General features: G+C 42.9%; 2 protein-coding genes across 7 annotated transcripts in view; one reads left to right on the top strand and one right to left on the bottom strand.

Annotated features, from left to right (window-relative positions):
* The first annotated feature begins 15,443 nt into the window (after positions 1 to 15,443).
* The window catches only part of JADE3 (jade family PHD finger 3), a 151,783-nt gene continuing 147,090 nt past the window's right edge, over positions 15,444 to 20,136 (top strand). For 2 of the 6 annotated variants that reach the window (XM_067722812.1, XM_067722808.1), the window contains exons 1-2: positions 15,444 to 15,554; positions 19,560 to 19,650. The gene's annotated coding sequence lies outside the window, so the exon portion shown is untranslated. Of the gene's footprint in view, positions 15,555 to 15,892; positions 16,017 to 19,559; positions 19,651 to 20,136 lie in introns of those variants that run through there. The other 4 variants (XM_067722809.1, XM_067722807.1, XM_067722813.1 and 1 more) reach the window with 3 other exon arrangements.
* Positions 15,461 to 16,751, bottom strand: LOC137216685 (transcription initiation factor TFIID subunit 4-like). The gene is made up of 2 exons (XM_067722737.1): positions 16,174 to 16,751; positions 15,461 to 16,052 (listed from the first exon to the last, which is right to left on the bottom strand). The coding sequence occupies exons 1-2, from the start codon at positions 16,749 to 16,751 to the stop codon at positions 15,461 to 15,463; spliced, it is 1,170 nt and encodes a 389-aa protein (XP_067578838.1).

Here is a 20,136-nt window from a genome sequence, read left to right as displayed (position 1 = left end):
TAAAATGAGAAGTATGACTGCTTTGTAGTTATTTTGAGTATTCAGTGAAATAAAGTAAGTAAAAGTTCCAGCCTCAGTGTTAGGTCTTCACCTTAATCACACAAAACTCTGAAGTATCACTTTTCTTGTGTCTTATTTTTCTAACATGACACAAAACTCACTGTGGACAGCCACCAAGACTTCTGTACCTGCCCCCTGTTGGCCTCAGGCAGCCAAATACTGCCTAAGGCAAATGAATACTGGTTGGATGAATACAAATATAAACATGTGTAGGGGGCTCTAGTACTCTAATGCCACTCAATTAGTAACTCTGACTGAACAACTATGAGTATTGAACTTATATGAGCTGAGGTGATGGGTCATATGTAACAAAGTCTTGAGGTAGGCAGCTAGGCCACCCAACAACTCCGAAATGTCTTTAAGGTCCTGGGCTCTTTCTATCTTCCTGCTCTGCCATCCTAAACATGTAACTTTTTCTTTATGCCAGTAACATGGCTTTCAGACCTCTAGGTATGGTGACTGCATTCTAGGTAGAAAGAATGGAGAAGGTGAATGGCAGAAGGCCAGCTAAGTCTGTACCTTTCCATTGGGAAAACAGTAACTTTCCCAGAAGTCTCATTCAGTAGACTTCAACTTATATCTCATTTGCCAGAGCTGGATCACATGGCCATCCTACCTTCTAGGGAGTCTGAGGAGGTGAGTATTCTTACTGGGCATATTGTCTCCCTGAAAAACTGAGGTTCTGACGGTAAGATGAAAAGAATGGATATTGGGTAAACAACTCTCAGTATTTGCCACAGGAAGCTTATAATCCGTGTAGTTTAGAATATACCATAAACAGATGGGAGGGGAAAAGTTTAAGAACATTTCTCCAAATAACCCAAAAGTTTCTTCAGAGGGATAAAGAATGAGATGAGATCATTTGGGTAAGGTCTCTCAGCGAAGTAAAAAATCTCCAAGAAATTTCTGAAGAACTTCAGGAACCAAATTATTGCTGTTGTGACTCAGACAAACAAAAACAACAACTGGTTCATGTATCCCATCAGACATGCAGGATTTATGGATGGCCTTAAATAGAGCATAGAAGGCCTGGAACAGTTTTCGTGGATTTCTATCCCAAAGATCCTGGTGCTTATATCTTCAGAATGCCAGATACAGAGACTTCTGAGAACTCACTTAGATGATGGTTTCCAAGAGGAACCACTCTCGCCTAAGCCACACATGGTGCAGTTTACTTCTAATATGGAAAATGACGGTTAGTCTCTAAAGCTGAGCATTCTCTGGAATCGGACAGTTCACCCCTTTTGAAATTTCTGATTTAGAAAAATCCAATCTAAGGAGAGAAGACAAAGTTCAGGGAAATTAATTAATTTTTGTCTTAAGTACATCTAGATTCTGGATTTAAAAGTAAAGATAGTGATTGTATCATTCAGGATTCCACCAGAGAAACAGAACCAAGGAATTGGCTTAGGTGATCGTGGGGGCTGGCTAGGCAAGTCCAAAATCTGCAGTCTGTAGAGGGGAGTGTCAGGACGAGCAGGCTGGAGCTCTCAGGCACAAGCTGATGCTGCTGTCCGTAGGTGGGAATTCTTCAGGGAAGCCCCAGTTCTGCTCTTAAGGCCTTCAACTGATTGAATCAGGCCCACCCAGATTATCTTGGATAATCTTCCTTACTTAAAGTCAGGAAGACTTGAATCATATCTACAAAACACCTTCACAGCCCCACCTCAATTAGTGTTTGAATGAATAGCTGGGAACTATAGCCTAGCCCTGTAACACTAATGGTGTTTGTTCGTGTTTCATTTTGTTTTTAAATTCCATCAGAACATTTTGTTCTTTGTGAAAATAAATCACAAGCCTGGACAGACTTCTAAGAAGAGAAAGAACCAATATTATCAACCTGTGGTATCAGCATTAATACATATTTGGTCTATAAAGGTCATTAACCATCTGGTGAAAGGAAGCTTCACTGATTATAATTCATCCATTGGGTGTATGCTATTACCTGATTCCACTAAACTCTTTTCAGTTTATTGGTAAGAAAATTAGTCTTCCAACTCAATTGCAGTTAACACCTAAAAAGGAAGAAGTATTTCAAGGAATAGGTGTGTATTTCTTCATTTGTAAATCATTTCTTTCTTTTCTTTTCCTTTTTGGCTTCACTGCTTGGCTTGCGGGATCTTAGTTCCCTGACCAGGGATTGAACCCAGGCCCTGGCAGTGAAAGCGCTGAGTTCTAACCACTGGCCCGCCGGGAATTCCCATCATGCCACAAATGTTTAATGAATACTGGGCTAGGTTAGTTGGCAATTTCTACTCTCCCTTGGAATAAAAATGGTGGATGCTTTAAATAATGAAACCTACACAAGAGTAAGAAGCATTTTGTATGAAGCATACCTACTGTCTATTAATGATGTGGAGAAAGTTATTTTCTCTCTGAGCCTCAGTTTGTTTACCTGTGAAGTGGGAATAATGATTATTATCTGGAGGGTTTGGGGAAGGATTAGATGAGAAAATATAAGTTAAAACACTTGGAACACAGTAGATTCTCCACACATTGATTTTCTGTCTCCTTCCATGAATACAGCCTTCACAAGTGAACTCTTGTGAATTAAAAGTTCTCTCCAACTTTTTTTTTGCAGATTGTTTCTACTTGATAGCATTATTTTGGATATCAATATATAGCAAAGAATCAAGTGAGGTTACCAGGGCTCGTGAATTTATCACACTGACTATACTCTCACTGTAGTTTCCTTTGTATTTGCTTATGCGCATATGAAGACCATTTTTACATGTTCTCATTTCAATCGTGAGTGCAGATAAAATTCTCCAGGTGTTTACAATTGCTTTTTCTGTTTGAAAAGTCAGCAATTTTCCAAATTTTATCTGAAAATATTCCTGACTCATAGTCATGAAGTTCTGAACAAAGGTTAGGTGTTACCAGATTTCACAAGTTTGAAATAAGTTTTGGCCAAGGAAAAGGGAGCATATCTTATATTCTTTTCCTTATCAGTCTCTCTCATGTGGCTCAGCAGATGCACAGGTTGTTTTATTATTAATTGTTAATTACAAAAATAATACCATTTTATTTTCCCTGAAAAAAATGGAGATAAATCTAAAAATGCTCTTTGATCCCTACTCCCCATTGGTAAGTACCATTCTCAATTTGGTCTGTACTCTTCCAGACCATTTGTCTATGGATTTACATATATAGTACAGTACACAGACAGATGAAATTATATGGAAAGTAGCTGTTTTACTTGTCTAAGGAAAATAGGGCCTATTATTGATTTTTATCATGTGAAACTGGTGTGATGAGTAAGAGAGAGATTGGAGAGAAAAGAGAAGGATGGAAGGTTTTGCCAAGAGTGATAATTTACTTCTCTATATTTCTTTGGCCTTTTCACTTTTGGTCCCCTGAGCCCATTGCTGGCAAGTTACACCACCATAGTGTCTGCACAATAGCACAGGTGGTCTAGAGATCTTGCATCCAGTTTCATCAAGGAGTGGCTCAACAAAGACAGATACACAGTCCCCTAGGCCTTCTGAAAGTCTCTCCACTGAAGTCCAAGCATTAGCAGTTCTAATTTACAAATTAAAAAGAAAGAAAGAAGAGTCATTTTGGCTTTAAAGTACAAGCTGAAGTCATCATGGTGGCAAATTCTTCGTGTTTTCCAACTGAAACAGAAATCTCTTTGTTAATCATTTCATTATTTTTTTTTTCAGTTTTTGTCTGCGTTGGGTCTTCGTTACTGTGCGCGGGCTTTCTCTAGTTCCAGTGCACCGGCTTCTCATTGCTGTGGCTTCTCTTGTTGCAGAGCACAGGCTCTAGGCACGTGGGCTTCAGTAGTTGCAGTGCGTGGGCTCAGTAGTTGTGGCGTACGGGCTTAGTTGCTCCGCGGTATGTGGGATCTTCCCGGACCAGCGCTTGAACCCATGTCCCCTGCATTGGCGGGCGGATTCTTAACCACTGCGCCATCAGGAAAGCCCTCACTAATTTCTTTTAAATGATGAGGTAGCTTCAAGTTTCAGACAAGATGGCATAGGCTCATTTCTCTTTGCTCCTCCCTGCTAAGTACAACTAAAATCCCCGGAAATAATACAAAAGTCCATCATAAAGAGACTCTGGTGCTGGAAAGAGGAATGTGGGCTGCCCAGAGACCTCAGGACTCGAGAAAACATGGAGGTGAGCTCCCTGGTTTTTCAGTGTTCCAGACTGGGTGCTGGGGAATCCTGCAACCTAGGATCTCCAATCAGAGCAGACCAAAACAAACAAACAAACAAAAAACAGCAAAGCCAAAAAAAAAACATCCTGTTCTTTCTGGCCAAAGCACCTGGAAAGGAGAGAAACCCAGTCCAGCAGGAGAGAAACCTTTTTGACAGCACCTGCCCTACAGCAGCCTATGGTGTCAGCAGTGACTGAATAGGGACATTTGACTTAGGTGCCCCATTCAGTAGCTGCAGGCAGCTAGGGGAAACACTTTCCTATGCTTTCCCCTCCTTCTCCCTCGAAGAGCACAAGCCAAGATTGAGTGTGAGTCCCAGTGGCACCAGGCAGCCTGGGAAGCACCCCACACCCCCTCCCCCCATGGAGAGTAAACTGGAGCCACAATGACACTGGTCGGGAGTGGGGGTGGGGATGGTGGCAGTGCTGTGCCCTGCTGGAGCCATCAGCAGATAACCAGCAAGGAATCCACACTGCTGTGGCTCACCCAGCAGCACCAGGTAGCCAGGGTTAGCACTTTCAGCCCCAGCAGGCCTGGCATCTTCCAGCCCCCCTCCCCTCAACCTGGTGATATGGGATGGCCCAGGGAGGCACAGGATCCCCTGACCCCCATCAAGTGGCAGGCGACTGGGGAGGCACTTTCCTCTCCCACCAGTGGTGTTGGCTGAGAATGTATGGGGGAGTTTGGACATCTGCCACTCCTCTCCCACCTGGCATAAGGAAAGGATCCAGAGAGATGCTCCCCCTACCTGGTGTTGCCATGTCAGTAGAGACAGAATGAGGGGTCCAGACTTTTACCCTTGTCGGCCAGTGGCAGCTAGTACCCTCATTCTCTCAATTAGAGAGTGAAGAGAGGATCTCAGAGAGGAGGGAGCTGGAGAAAGGGATTCTTTAAATCTGTATAAGAAGTCCTGGAAAGACACCTGACTGACCACAAGGTAAAACTGACTAAATCAACATGCCTGAAGGTCTGAGAACTGAACTACAGTGTGCAATGCCACCTCTGTTTTCAAGAAGTGTTCTAAAAACAAAATTGTCATTGGAACCACAGCCCACAAAAGTAGACTAGGACTTGTGCACTAAACCTAAATAGTGTTACTGCCTGCTAAAATAGAAGATTTAAGTAGTATCCAGAGTCTCCTAACATCCAAAATGTCCAGGAGATAATGGAAAAGCACTCATCATACCCAGATCTAGTAAAATCACAACTTTACTGGGAAAAGACAATTAACAGATATATCACTGAGATGAATCAGATGTTGGATTTATCTTAAACTAACTTTAGAGCAGCTGTCATAAAAATGCTTCAATGAGCAATTACAGATTCTCTTGAAACAAATGGAGAGGGAATTCCCTGGTGGTCCAGTGGTTAGGACTCTGTGCTTTCACTGCCGAGGGCTCGGGTACAATCCCTGGTCGGGGAAATAATCCCACAAGCCATGTGGCGAGGCCAAAAAAAAAGAAAAAAGAAACAAATGGAGAAATACATAAAATTTCAGCAAAGAAACAGAAGTTTTGGGACTTCCCTGGTGGCGCAGCGGTTAAGAATCCACCTGCCAGTGCAGGGGACATGGGTTCAATCCCTGGTCTGGGAAGATCCCACATGCCGTGGAGCAACTAAGCCCATGTGCCACAACTACTGAGCCTGCGAGCCACAACTACTGAGCCCGCATGCCACAACTACTGAAGCCCATATGCCTAGAGCCCGTGCTCCACAGAAAGAGAAGCCACTGCAGTGAGAAGCCCGTGTGCCACAATGAACAGTAGCCCCTGCTTGCTGCAACTAGAGAAAGCCCACATGCAGCAACAAAGACCCAATGCAGCCAAAAATAAATAAATAAACGTATAAAAAAAAGAAACAGAAGTTTCAAAAAAAGAACCAAACAGAAAGTATAGAAGTGAAAAATATAATAATCAAAATAAAAAACTCATTGGATGGGTTCAATAGTAGCATGAAGATGACAGGATAGACTCAGTGATTGAGGACAGAACAATAGAATTTCTCCAATCTGAACAAAAGAGAGAAAAAAGATGAAGGGGGGAAAAAACCTCAGTCTCAGGGACCTGTTGGACAATAACAACAAAAGTGCTAATATTCATAAAATTGAAGGAGAAGTAAAAGTGAATTCAAAGAAATAATAGGTGAAAATGACCCAAATTTGGTGAAAGACAAAAACCTACAAATTCAAAATGCTCAGTGAAACTCAGACAGGAACAGTAAAAAGTATCCACACCAAGACACATCATAAATAACTTCTGAAAACTAAAGATAAAGAAAAAAATCTTGAAAGCAGCTAGGGATAAAAGAAAATGCATTACCTGTATAATAACACTGATTCAGATGATAGTGAATTTCTCATCTGAAATTATAAAGGCTAGAAGGAAGTGATACATTTTTCAAATGATGAAAGAAAAAATAGTGATACATTTTTCAAATGATGAAAGAAAAGAATATCAAATCTGGGAATTCCCTGGTGGTCCAGTGGTTAAGACTCCGCACTTTCACTGCTGAGGGCATGGGTTCAATCCCTGGTCAGGGAACTAAGATCCTGCAAGCCATGCGGCACAGCCAAAAAAAAAAGTCAAATCTGTATTCCATGGTCAGCAAAAATATCCTTCAGGAATAAAGGGGAAATAAAGACATTCCTAGATAATAGAAAACTTATAAATTTTTTACTAGCAGAATTACCATTAATGAATGGCTAAAGAATGGAAATGATAACAGAAGGAAGCTTGGAACTTCAGAAAGGAAGGGAAACAATTAAATGTGTAAAAATAAGGATAAATATAACAGACTATCCTTTTCCTCATGAGTTTTTTCAATCATGACGGATTCTTGAAACAAAAATTATAACACCATCTGATGTTGGGTTTAATGTATGTAGAGGAAATAGATAAGAAAATTGCATTTAAAAAGTGAGAGGGTAAAGGGACATAAATGAAAATAAAATTTCTACACTTTACTAGAAGTGGTAAAATGTTGATGACAGTACATTGTGATATTACATATGTGTATTTTAATACCTAGAGCAAACATTAAGAAAACTATAGAGGGAATTCCCTGGTGGTCCAGTGGTTAGGCCTCCATGCTTCCACTGCCGGTGCCCTGGATTTGGTCCCTGGTCAGGGAACTAAGATCCCACATGCCACACAGCACCTCCAAAAAAAAAAAGAGAGAAAGAAATAGAGAAAGAAAGAAAAAGAAAACCATACAAAGTGATATACTCAAAAATACAATGTAGGGACTTCCCTGGTGGCACAGTGGTTTAGAATCCACCTGCCAATGCAGGGGACACGGGTTTGAGCCCTGGTCCGGGAAGATCCCACATACCACAGAGCAAGCAAGCCCGTGTGCCACAACTACTGAGCCTGTGCTCGAGAGCCTACGAGCCACAACTACTGAGCCCTCATGCCACAACTACTGAAGCCCATGCACCTAGAGCCCATGCTCCACAACAAGAGAAGCCACAGCAATGAGAAGCCCATGCACCGCAACAAAGAGTAGCCCCCGCTTGCCCAAACTAGAGAAAGCCCACGCGCAGCAACGAAGACCCAACACAGCCAAAAATAAATAAATAAATACAATGTAAATCAAAATGGAATTCTAAAAAGTATTCAAGTAACCTACAATAAGGCAAGAAAAGGAAAACAGAGGAATGAGAAAGAGAGGGAATAAACAGAATGCAAATAATAAAACATTAGACTTTAGCCCTAAGGTATCAATAACTATGTTAAAGGTAAAGAGTATAGATACATGAATTAAAATACAGAGGTTCAGGGACTTCCCTGGTGGTGCAGTGGTTAAGAATCCACCTGCCAATGCAGGGGACACAGGTTCGATCTCTGGTCTGGGAAGATGCCACATGCCACAGAGCAACTAAGCCTGTGTGCTACAACTACTGAGCCTGCGCCCTAGAGCCTGCAAGCCACAACTACTGAACCCATGTGCCACAACTACTGAAGCCTGTGCCCCTAGAGCCTGTGAAGCCACTGCAATGAGAAGCCCACGCACTGCAAGGAAGAGTAGCCCCCACTCGACACAACTAGAGAAAGCCCGTGCACAGCAATGAAGACCCAGCACAGCCAAAAATAAATAAATAAATAAATAAATAGATAGATTTTAGAAAATAAAATAGAGAGATTCACAGAACGGCTTTTAAAAGTACCCCACTATATGTTGTCTACAAGAAACTCACTTCAAATATAACATAAGTAGATAGAAAGTAAAATGATGGAAAAAGATATACTATTCAAACATTAATTTGTAAAAGCAGGAGTGGCTATATTAACATCAGATAAAGTAGACTTCAGAGCAAACAAAATTACCAGGGACAAAGAGGAATATTACACAGTGATAAAAGAGTCAATCCACCAAGAATACATAGCAATCCTAAATGTGTGTGCACCAAACAACAGAGCTTCAAAACACATGAAGCAAAATCTAATAGAACTGAAAGGAGAAACAGACAAATCCATAATTATAGTTGGAAACTTCAATACCCACTCTCAGCAACAGAACTACTAGACATAAGATCAGCAAGATTATACAGCTCAACAACACCATAAAACAACAGGACCTAATTTATAGGACACTCCATCCAGCATCATAACTCACATTCTTTTCAAATACCAATGAATATTCACCAAGATAGCTCATATTCTGAGTCATAAAACAAACTTCAACAAATGTAAAAAACTGAAATCATACCGAGTATGTTCTCAGACCATAATGGAATCAAACTAGAAATCAATTACAAAGTCAACAGGAAAATCTCCAAATACTTGGAAACTGAATAACACATTTCTCATTAATCCATAGGTCAAAAGGAAATCTCAAGGGAAATTTTTAAAAATACACTGAACTAAATGAAAATGAAAATACAGCATATCAAAATTTGTGGAATGTAGCTAAAGTAGTGCTGGCATGGGAATTTAGAACTAAGCGCTTACATTAGAAAAGAAGAAAGGCCTCAAATCAATCATGTAAGCTCCCATCTCAGGAGACTAGAAAAAGAAGAACAAAATAAAATGAACTCAAAGAAAGCAAGCAGAAGGAAGGAAATAACAAAGATAAGAGCAGAAATCAATGAAATTGATAAAAGGAAAACAATAGAGAAAATCAATTAAACAAAAAGCTGTTTCTCTGAAAAGATCAATTAACTTGATAAACCTATAGCACTGATTGACTAAGATAAAGAGAGGAGACATAAATCACTAATATCACAAATGAGCCAGGGGATCTTTCTACAGATCCTGAAGCCAATTGAAAGGAAAATAAAGTTCTCAACCTGGTAACCAAATTCTTTGGAAGGAAGATGCTATGGAAATGTCTGTCTATAGCAAATATATAGTCAATCCCTGACCAAAATGTTCATTAAAAATGTCACTGTATTTTTCTTTTCTTTCTTTCTTTTTTTTTGGCTGCACTGTGCAGCTTGCAGGATCTCAGTTCCCCAACCAGGGATTGAACTCGGCCACAGCACTGAAAGCCTGGAATCCTAACCATTAGGCCACGAGGGAACTCCCAAAAATGTCACTATTTGGAAAAGAAACTTGCAAATTATTGTATTTCTTTGACATTAGGGTCCCCCCTGCAAAAAAAAAAAAAAAAAAAGAACTACCATATGATTCAGCAATCCCATTTCTGGGTATATATCCAAAGGAACTGAAATCAGGATCTCAAAGAGCTATCTGCACTCCCATGTTCAATGCAGCATTATTCACAAGAGCCAAGGTATGGAAGCAACCTAAGTGTCTGTCAACAGATGAATAATGGATCAAGTAAATGTGATATATATATATACCACATATACAAGAATATCATTCAGCCTTAAAAAAAAGAACGAGGGGGCTTCCCTGGTGGCGCAGTGGTTGAGAGTCTGCCTGCTGATGCAGGGGACACGGGTTCGTGCCCTGGTCCGGGAAGATCCCACATGCCATGGAGTAGCTGGGCCTGTTAGCCATGGCCACTGAGCCTGCGCGTCCGGAGCCTGTGCTCCGCAATGGGAGAGGCCACAACAGTGAGAGGCCCGCGTACCGCAAAAAAAAAAAAAAAAAAAGAACGAAATCCTGTTACTTGTGACAACATTGATGAATCTGGAGGGCATTACGCTAAGTAAAATAAGCCAGACAGAGAAAGACAAATACTGCATGGAATCACTTACATGTGAAATCTAAAAAAAAAAAAAAAAAAAAGTCGAACTCATAGAAACAGAGTAGAATAATGGTTGCCAGGGGCCGAGGGGTAGGGGAAACGGAGAGAGGTTGGTAAAAGGGTACAAACTTCCAGGGAATTCCCTGGCAGTCCAGTGGTTAGGACTCCATGCTTCCACTGCAGGGGGCACGGGTTCAATCCCAGGTTGGGGAACTAAGATCCCGCATGCCAAGCAGCCAAAAACAAACAAAAAAAAGGTACAAACTTCCATCTGTCAGATGAAGAAAGTCTGAGGATCTAATGTATGACATAGTGAGTATAGTTGATAACACTGTATTGTATAATTGAAATTGCTAAGTAGAACTTAAATGTTCTCACCAAAGAAAAAGAAGGGGAGAGTAAATGTGTGAGGTGATGGATGTGTTTTTTTTTAAAAAAGGAATACTATGGGGTATTCCCTGGTGGTCCAGTGGTTAGGACTCCGTGCTTCCACTGCAGGGGGCACAGGTTCAATCCCTGGTCGGGTAACTAAGATCCTGCATGCCGTGCGGTGTGAAAATAATTAATTTTTTAAAAAACCGGAATACTATGAAAAACCCTATGCGTATAAATTTGACAACTTAGATAAAATGGAATGTTTCCTTGAAAACCACACACTATCAAAACTCAAACAATATGGAATTTATAATCTGAATACTCCAGTAACTACTAAAGGAGTTAGATTTGTAATTTAAAATGTCTTGGGGAAAAAAGTTCCAGGTCCGCATGGTTTCACTGGAAAATTCTACCAACATTTAAAGAATTAACACCAATTTTACACAATCTTTTCCAGAATACCAAAGAGGAGGGAACATTTCTGTGTCAGGGTCCCCAAGACCATCCCCAGGCTCAATGATTCAACTAGGACCTCAGCATATAGTCAGACTCAAGGCTATTATTTATTACAATGACAGAATACAGAGCAAAATCAGCAAAGGAAAAAGGCACATGGGGGAAGTCCAGAGAAAACCAGGCACAAGCTTCCAAGGGTTCTCTCCCAGTGGAGTCACACAGGATGTACTTATGTCCTCCAGCAAAGAGTTGTGACAACACATGTGAAATGTTGTCTATCAGGGAAGCTCATTAGAAGCTTAGTTCCCAGGGCATTTATTGAGGGTCGGTCATGTAGGCACCCTCTGCTTAGCACTTACCAAAATTCCAGACTCCCAGAAGAAAAGCAGATGATCAACATAAACCATATTGTTTGTACAGTTTAGGCACAGTGAGATACTCTTATCAGTCCTGGGAATGGGAGGAACACACTCCAAATCCAAGTTTCCAGATGCCATCCAAGAACCAACCTTGCAAACAGGCCTTTCAAAGGATAACAGTCAGGCCTGCTATGTTAACTCTTCTGCACAGCTTGGAAATCAGGAGACTTGAATTTTAGTCCCAGTATAAATCACATTTGTACAAACAGTTTAGGCATAGTGAGTCACTCTTATCAGTTCTGGGGATGGTGGAAACCCTCCTGAAATCCCAGTTCCCAGAGGCCCACCAAGGGCCTGCTATGTTAACTCTTTTCTTCACAACTTCTTAACTCATATTATGAGGCCAGTATTCACCTAATATCAAAACCAGACAAACATGGCATGAAAAAAACTCTCAAAACTTCTTTCAGGGACTTTGACACAAAAATCTGCAATCAAATATTAGTGATATAGAATCCAGAAAGGTATAAAAACAGTTATACCATGGCCAAGCGGGGCTTATTCCAGCTATGCAAGGTTAGTTCAAAAATCAATATTCAATCAATGCAAACTACCATATCCACAGGATAAAGAAGAAGAATCGTATGTTCATATCAATTGATGCAGAAAAAGCGTTTGACAAAATTCAGCATTCATTCATGATAAGAACTCTCAGCAAATTAGGAATAGAAGGGAACTTGCTCAACTTGATAAACAGCATCTACAAAAACAAACAAATAAAAAAAAACACCGCAGTTAACAGTTTTCTTTCTTTCTTTCTTTCTTTCTTTCTTTTTTTTGCGGTACGCGGACCTCTCACTGTTGTGGCCTCTCCCGTTGCGGAGCACAGGCTCCGGACGCACAGGCTCAGCGACCATGGCTCATGGGCCTAGCCGCTCCGCAGCACATGGGATCTTCCCGGACTGGGGCACGAACCCATGTCCCCTGCATCGGCAGGCGGACTCTCAACCACTGCGCCACCAGGGAAGCCCCCTAACAGTTTTCTTAATGGCAAATTTCCCCCTAAGATAGGGAACAAGGGAAGGATGTCCACTCTTATTCAACATAGTACTGAAAGTTCTAGTCTGCACAATAAGGCAAGAAAAGGAAATAAAAGGCATACTGATTGGAAAGGAAGAAATAGAACTGTCCATACTCATGGACAACATGATTGTCTATGTAGAAGATCCCAAATAATCTACCAAAAAGATTCCTAGAACTAGTAAGTGGGTTCAACAAAGTCAAAGAATACAAGATCAACAGCCAAAATTAATTGCATTTCCATATAATAATAATGAGCAATGAATAAAGAAGCTGAAATTTTAAACACAATATTATTTACAATCACGCCAAAGAAAATGAAATACGATATACACTTAACAAAACATGTACACGATCTGCATGCTGAAAATTCCAAAATGCTGATGAACGAAGTCAAAGAAGATCTAAATAAATTGAGAGACACACATATCGTGTTTATGGATAGAAGACTCAATATAGTATAGATGTCGATTCTCCCCAAATTGATCTATAGGTTCAACACAATTCCTATCAAAATCCCAGCAAGGTTCTTGTAGATATAGACAGGCTCACTCCAAAATTTATATAGAAAAGCAAATGACCTTGAATGGCTCAAACAATTTTGAAGAAGAATAAAGAAATATATAGCTACAGTAATCAAGACTGTTTGGTATTCACAGAGGGATAGACACATAGAACAATAAAACAGAATAGAGAATGGAGAAATAGCCCCACACAAATAGCCTAACACAAATATGCCCACCTGATTTTGCCAAAGGTGCAAAAGCAATTCAGTGGAGGAACAAATAGTTATTTTAACAAATTGTGTTTGAGCCATCAGACATTCATAGGCAAAAATATGAACCTCGACCTTAACTTCACATTTTATACAAAAATTAATTGAAAATGAAGCATGGCCTTATATGTAAAATATAAAACTATAATACTTTTAGAATGAAATACAAGAGAAAGTTTGTGGGACCTAGGACTAGGTGAAATTTTTCTCAGACATGACACCAAATCATGATACATAAATGCAAACATTGATAAGTTGGACTTCATCAAAATTACAACTTTTGGCCTTCAAAATCTCTTAAGAGGATGAAAAGACCAGCTACAGACTGGGAAAAATGTTTGCAGACCACATATCTGACAGAAAACTTGTATCTAGAATATATAAAGAATTCTCAAAATGTAATGGGCAAAAGACATGAACAGACATTTCACCAAAGAGGATATACAAATGGCAAATAAGCATATGAAAAGATATTTAACATCATCAGCTATTGGGAAGTGCAATTTAAAACAAAGAGGTATCACTACACACCTATTAGAATGACTAAAATAAAAATATAGTGACAACACCAAATGCAGGCAAAGATGTAGAGAAACTGGATCTTTCATACATTGCTGGTGGGAATGTAAAATGGTACAGACAATCTGGAATTTTTGGCAGGTTCTTATAACACTAAACTTATACCATTCGACCCAGCAAATTGCACTGTTGGGCATTTGTCACAGAGAAGTGAAAACTAATGTTTACACAAAAAACTCTACATGAATATTCATTGCAGTTTTATTCTTAATAGGCAAAAATTGGAAACAACCCAAATGTCCGTCCATGGGTAAATAGTTAAACAAACTGTAGTACATCCATAGCAATACTACTACTCAGTAATAAAAAGGAATGAACTATTGATACATGCAACAACTTGGGTGGATCGCAAGGAAATTATGCTGAGTGAAGAAAAGCCAGTTTCAAAAGGTATGATTCCATTTACATGTGATAAAATTGCGCACTACTATATACACAGACACAGAAACGAGTGCATGTAAAACTGGTGTAATCGGAATAAGGCCTGTGGATTGTACCGATGTCAATATCTTGGTTATGTGAGATATTACCATTGGGGGAAATTGGGTGAAGATTACATGAGACTGTTCTGTAATATTTTTTTTACAGATCCTGTGAATCTATAATTATTTCAAAATAAGTATAATAAAATGAGGTAAGTCTGAAGGACCATGAATATTTTAGAATTCACACATTTGCATATTATGACATAGAGCTTACCTTTCTGTTTAGAAATGTAAATGAAAATGACAATTATGAGTTCATGGTAAAGGGTTTGTTGCTTAAACATTTGTATGAGTCAGTATTCCACCAAAGAAGCAGACCAATAGCTATAGACACACACACACACACACACACACACACACACACTCTCTCTCTCTCTCTCTCTCTCTCTCTCTCTCTTATTCATTCATTAATTATAAGATATTGGCTTACAAATGTGGGGCAGGCTAAGTAAATCCAAAATCTATAGGGCACGCAGTCAGAAAGGAATGATCAGGCCCACTCAGATTATCCAGGATAATCTCCCTTACTTTATGTCAACTGATCAGGAGCTTTAATTACATGAAAATACCTTCACAGCAACACCTTGGTTAGTGTTTGATTGAATAAATGGAGGCTGTAGCCTAACCAAGTTGACTCGTCAAAAAGCCACACATCATAAACCACTTGTGCTTGCAACTGAATAAATTTATTCTGTTAATAGCCACTTTGGCTTGATTATTATAGGTAATTCAAGTCCAAACGACTTAAATCAATAGTGGCCGACAAGAGTTGTATACATGAGGGTCCACTTATACAACTTTAGAGTTGAAAGGAGCCATGAAAAGCTTAGGTAGTATTTCAACACGGCCCAGGAACCTCCTCGTCGTCGGCGTCTCCGGCCCTTAGAGGCGCTGAGGCTCCTCCCGACAGCAGCGCGCCCAGCAGGAGCAGAGAGGAACCCACCTGGAGCCCAGCGCCGCGGGTGCGGGAGCACTAAGTGGGCGGAGCCTCGAGGCGCGCGGCGGTAGCGACGGCGCCCAGCCCGCCAGAAGAGCGCGCGGCGGGCGGACGGCGGGGAGCCAGTCGGGTAGGGCTAGCGCGGACAGCGGTTGGCTGCGGGGGGGTGGGTTGTGAGTGGAGCGCGGGGGGTGGGGGGACGGGGGGAGGAAGGAAGGGGAAGAGGCGGAGCGTGGGAGCGCACAGTGTCAGGAATACAATAGTGCTCCGCGCCGCTTCAGCCGCCGCCGCCGCCGCCTCAGCCGCTGCAGCCGCCGCCGCCCAACCGCCTGCCCAGCGCTGAGGCCTGACGGGCCGGGCGGGCGAGGGCCGAGGGCGGGAGCTGAGGCACTGGGGGCGGCCCCGGCGGATCCCGTGGCGGGGCGGGGGGCGGGGGGCGGGGGTGGGGAGGAGATTAGGGGGCAGGTGCGAGGGAGGGGAGAGAAGAAAGCGAGCGGTTCGGGGGGCGGTTACCACCCCTACCCGACTCGCCAGGCACGTTGCCGGGCCCGAGTGTGGAGCCGGGAAGGAGCGGCGACCGAGCTGCGCAAAGGTAGGCGCCACTGAGGCTTGACGCGGGGCGAGCGGGCTAGGGGGCGTCGCGTTGTGTGGGCAGCGGGAGTGGCGGCCTCAGGGAGTGGAAACGGGCGCCGCGGAGCGCAACGTCCCGGCCCAGCCTCGCCGCGCTCCGGGTCGCTTCGGCTCCTCACCGCGGTGGCCTCCGGCGTCCCCACCGCCTTGGGGCCGAGAGCGTGTGTGGGCTGAGGTGAAGTGCCCGGTGGTCCCTCGGCCGGCCGACGCAGCGCCGGGTGGCCGGCGCGGGGGCAGGGGTGGTGGGGGCGCCCGGCCGGGCTCGGCTGCGGCTACACTCGGGCAGGAATTGAGCGCCATAACTGTTGCGGCCGTTCCCTCCGGTGCCCCATCCTGGCGCCCCCTCCCTCCCGGTCCACTGCCTGCTCTCGGGGCTCCCGGGGTCAGACCCGCGGCGGGAGGACCTGCTCTGCCGGCCGCCTGGGGCCGGATGCTCCGGGGAGCGGGGGCGCGCCCTGACTGTTTCGATGTTGGGGGGCGGGAAGAACTGAGTCCCGGAGACTGGGGGCCGGGCGGTGCGGGCGGCGGCGAGGTCCCCGGTGAGCCCGGGCGCCCCGCGGGCTGGCGAACTTTCCCTCCCCCTCGCGTCATTGTTCCGGCGCTCCGGGTCCGGATCCGCGGTGAGCGCCGGGCGGTCCGGGGGCGGGGGTGGCGAAAACGGGAGGGCTTTGCCAGTCTTATGGGAAAAATTTCCCATCTCTGGGCAAGGCAAAGTTAACTTTTCTCCAGCAATCGAGTTGGTTTTATTCCCTCCGCCGTGGGGCAATCGATTAAAAAAAAAGAAAAGATAGCCTCCCTCCAATCTTTTTCTCTCGCTTTTCAGAGGCACTGCTTCGGTGAAGTCTGGCTTTAAATTGCACCGGGCAACCTGCGTTTATTATTTGTGAGGAGGAAAGGGGGGGCGGGATTTCGAGTGTGTGACCGTAATGGTGGTATGTGAAGGCATGTTTAAAAGTTGGTATCATTGTGTAGCCCTGGGACATATGCAGCTCCTAAGCATTTGGCAAGAAACTTGTTTGGCCGCTTCTCTGGATTTCTGAGTTGCAGGGAAATCCATGGTCTCAGATGTTCGAGAGATTGTTTTTGATGTGAGATCCGTTGATCTGTGAAGCTGAGGATGAGGTCCCCGTGTCGTCTCCCCCCGCGTCCCCCCACCCCCCTGCCGTCTGATTGTGTAAGAAATCAAAACCGTGTTGATGGTGATTCCAGTGGCCTGGAGGGAAAGGCGACCTCATTCCCTGATAAAGATAACTGCTTCTCTCAAAACTGGCAAAGTAATGGAAAATAATTTAGGTAAAGACTGGTTGCACAACATCTTGGCTTAGTTTAAGCAACCCAGAATCCACTTTCTCAGAGTAGTTCTCTTAAATACCTTCCCTGCAGCCATTTCTTGTCAGCCTGGGGGTGAAGGCGGGGTGTGAGAAAGGAGTCGGCCTGAACAAAGCATCGCGTTTTTATTTAATACTTTCATAACATCTGTAAACAGTGGGAATGTGGATCCCAGGCCTCTGTACCTTTTGAATAGTGTAGTTCTCATGCTTTTATAGTATCATGTGATTACTCTTTGGATAAGTGAAAATGTGTTTTTTTTCCTCTTTTGTTTAGCCTAGGAGTATTCTACCTCTATAACATATCATTTTCTTTTTCATTTAAAGTGAGCTCTAAATTTAAATACTTGAACTGTAAAAGGATAATGACTCTCTCCAAGGGTGAGAGAATTACATGAGCTCTCAGTCTTGGCTACCATCATTGACACCTTTTCTTCAACTATGCTCTTCTCTACAGTTTTGTTTGCTAGAGAAGTGCTCTTAACCCAGTATTGGTGCCTTGACAGTTTCTTGCATTCTTCATCCAGTCAGTTCTGGAATACTCAGGGGTCCTGGTCTGGTCCTAGAACCCACACTTTCGTTCTCCCACTTTTCTGAGTCGTGTTGCTGTGCCTTGGCAGTGTGGTAAATGCCTTCTCACCTGTAGGAGTTGGTGAATCTTGTTCACAGGTAGGGGAAAGTGAAGAAGGGCCTCCCACTCCTACCTGAAGTGTTTGTGATCATCTGGCCTCCGGGAGTGACTTGGAAGCAGCCTTAGGGGTGACCGGGACCCACCTTCTGGCCTGTAGAGAGTTCCCAGGAGCAAGAAAGGTGATGGTGCAGGGCTGTCATCATAGTTGAGATGTATGAGTTAGCAAAAGTTAAAATATTTAAGAACAAAGGATGTTGAAGGCTGTAGGTTGAGTATGATCTCCTTTGGTAATGCTTGTCTTTTCCCTCCTTTGTGTTCCACTGACCCTAACAACCCATTTCTACCCTAAGCTACACGAAAGCATTTCTTCTTTTTGCACGCTACTTTGAGGTCTGGCTGGAACTAAGCAAGTATTTTGGGGGAGGCAGAAGGCATTGGGTGTTTTTGAAGACATGGCATTACAAAGGACTCTAACAAGCCTTGATCAGGGATACAGAGGTTGAATATTATCATAGGACGTAATGTACCTACCTCCTCATAGAGCTTACACAAAACAGGAGCTGAGGAAGGTAGAGATCATATGCTGGTTTACATTAAGAAAATCTCTCATCAGGGGATAACTTACTGTGACCTTTACTTATCTCACCTTATAAGTGAGGGGTGAGTATTGGGTGACACCCATGTGGCACTTTGCTGAAATGGCTAATATGGGACACTTGAATGGTTTACAAGTTTCTACCTGTTGTTCCACTTACAATGACTGGGAAAGCTGAAGCATTCTGGTTTGTGGGGTGGGGAAGGTCTAGGATGAGTAGGTAGAAGTGATGAATGAATAAAAGGGTGCTAGCAAGTGGTCATTACAGACCAAGTAACTACTAGCTTTGAGTTTTCTCTTTTCTGGAATCTTTGTGACTCCCCCATAGTTATTTTTGCCTCCTTCCTGTAGATCTCTCCTTAGACAACAGCAGCAAAGCTCTTACCATCGAAACTGCCTCTGTGCTTCTCTTGCCGGGGACAGTGAGCAAGAAGTGTCCTGGGGAGAATTTGCCTGACCCTGTAGCTGAGCTTGGGAAACAGAAAGTAAGAACTCAAAGGTAGCCGACTGAAGAAAGCAGGGGGCCTGGTGTGGGGAAATAGTACTGGGGCATTGTCCAATGGGAGATACCTATATGTTCATTAGTGCTCTTCAAGCAGTAAATAATTTAATCTCTGTCCCAACCCAGAAGCCGTGGCTGAGCCCTGTTACCTAAGGGGCTTTTTGTTGGCTGATAGGCAAGGAAACCCGAGTCTGGAGTGTGTTTTTTGGAACAGCTGACAAGAGAATATGGTACCAGCATGGCCAGTACACTAGACCTTGTGTGTTGCAATCTCCTGGGAAATTTTTTTTTTTAGATTTTCAAAACTTCTTATTTTGACACAATTAGAAAAAAAGTTGTAAGAATAGTACAAAGAACTCCTTTATTCCTTTCAGTCAAGGTCACCGTTTACTAACAGTTTGTTCCCATTTGCCTTATCATTTGCTCTTTCTGTTTCTTTTTATGAACAGTTTGAGAGTAACCATTGAGAGATTGGTATTTGTCAAAGGCATCTGCACAGAGGGTGGCCCAGGTGCAGCTGTGGGGTGCAGCAGAACATTGGTGAGTGAAATCTACCTAAAGCTGTAAAGCACACATTTGTAAATCACATGGAATCTCTGGTGCTAAATATAGAAATCAGTATCAATTGGAAAAGTGGTTAATGTAAACTCCCCTTTTGTCAGCATTTTCGTCAAGTTTGTTCTTAGCTCTGCCAAGCTTTAATAGTTATGAAAATCCATTCCACCACTCCCCCAACTTTGCACCTATAATATATTCTCGAACATTTTCATTTAATTTATTTAGCAAGCATATATTTGCTAGGGGTATAAGAGGTGAAAGATACTCATCTCCTTGAGAGCTCAACAGCCAGTGGAAAGGTAGTAAGGAAATCTATCACCTCAATCAAGGGGAAGAGTATTGTGCTAAAGGGGTTTACAGGGGTAATTGGAACAGCAAGCTGGTTAAGGATTTGAAGAGTTAGATACCTGGGAGTCATTTGGGAAGTATGTGAATGTGAAGATCCATCTTTTCTGAGGCTTGCTGCTC

Source organism: Pseudorca crassidens, chromosome X, assembly GCF_039906515.1.
Source record: "Pseudorca crassidens isolate mPseCra1 chromosome X, mPseCra1.hap1, whole genome shotgun sequence".
NCBI classification, from domain to species: domain Eukaryota; kingdom Metazoa; phylum Chordata; class Mammalia; order Artiodactyla; family Delphinidae; genus Pseudorca; species Pseudorca crassidens.
This window is presented reverse-complemented; position numbering and strand designations above follow the sequence as displayed.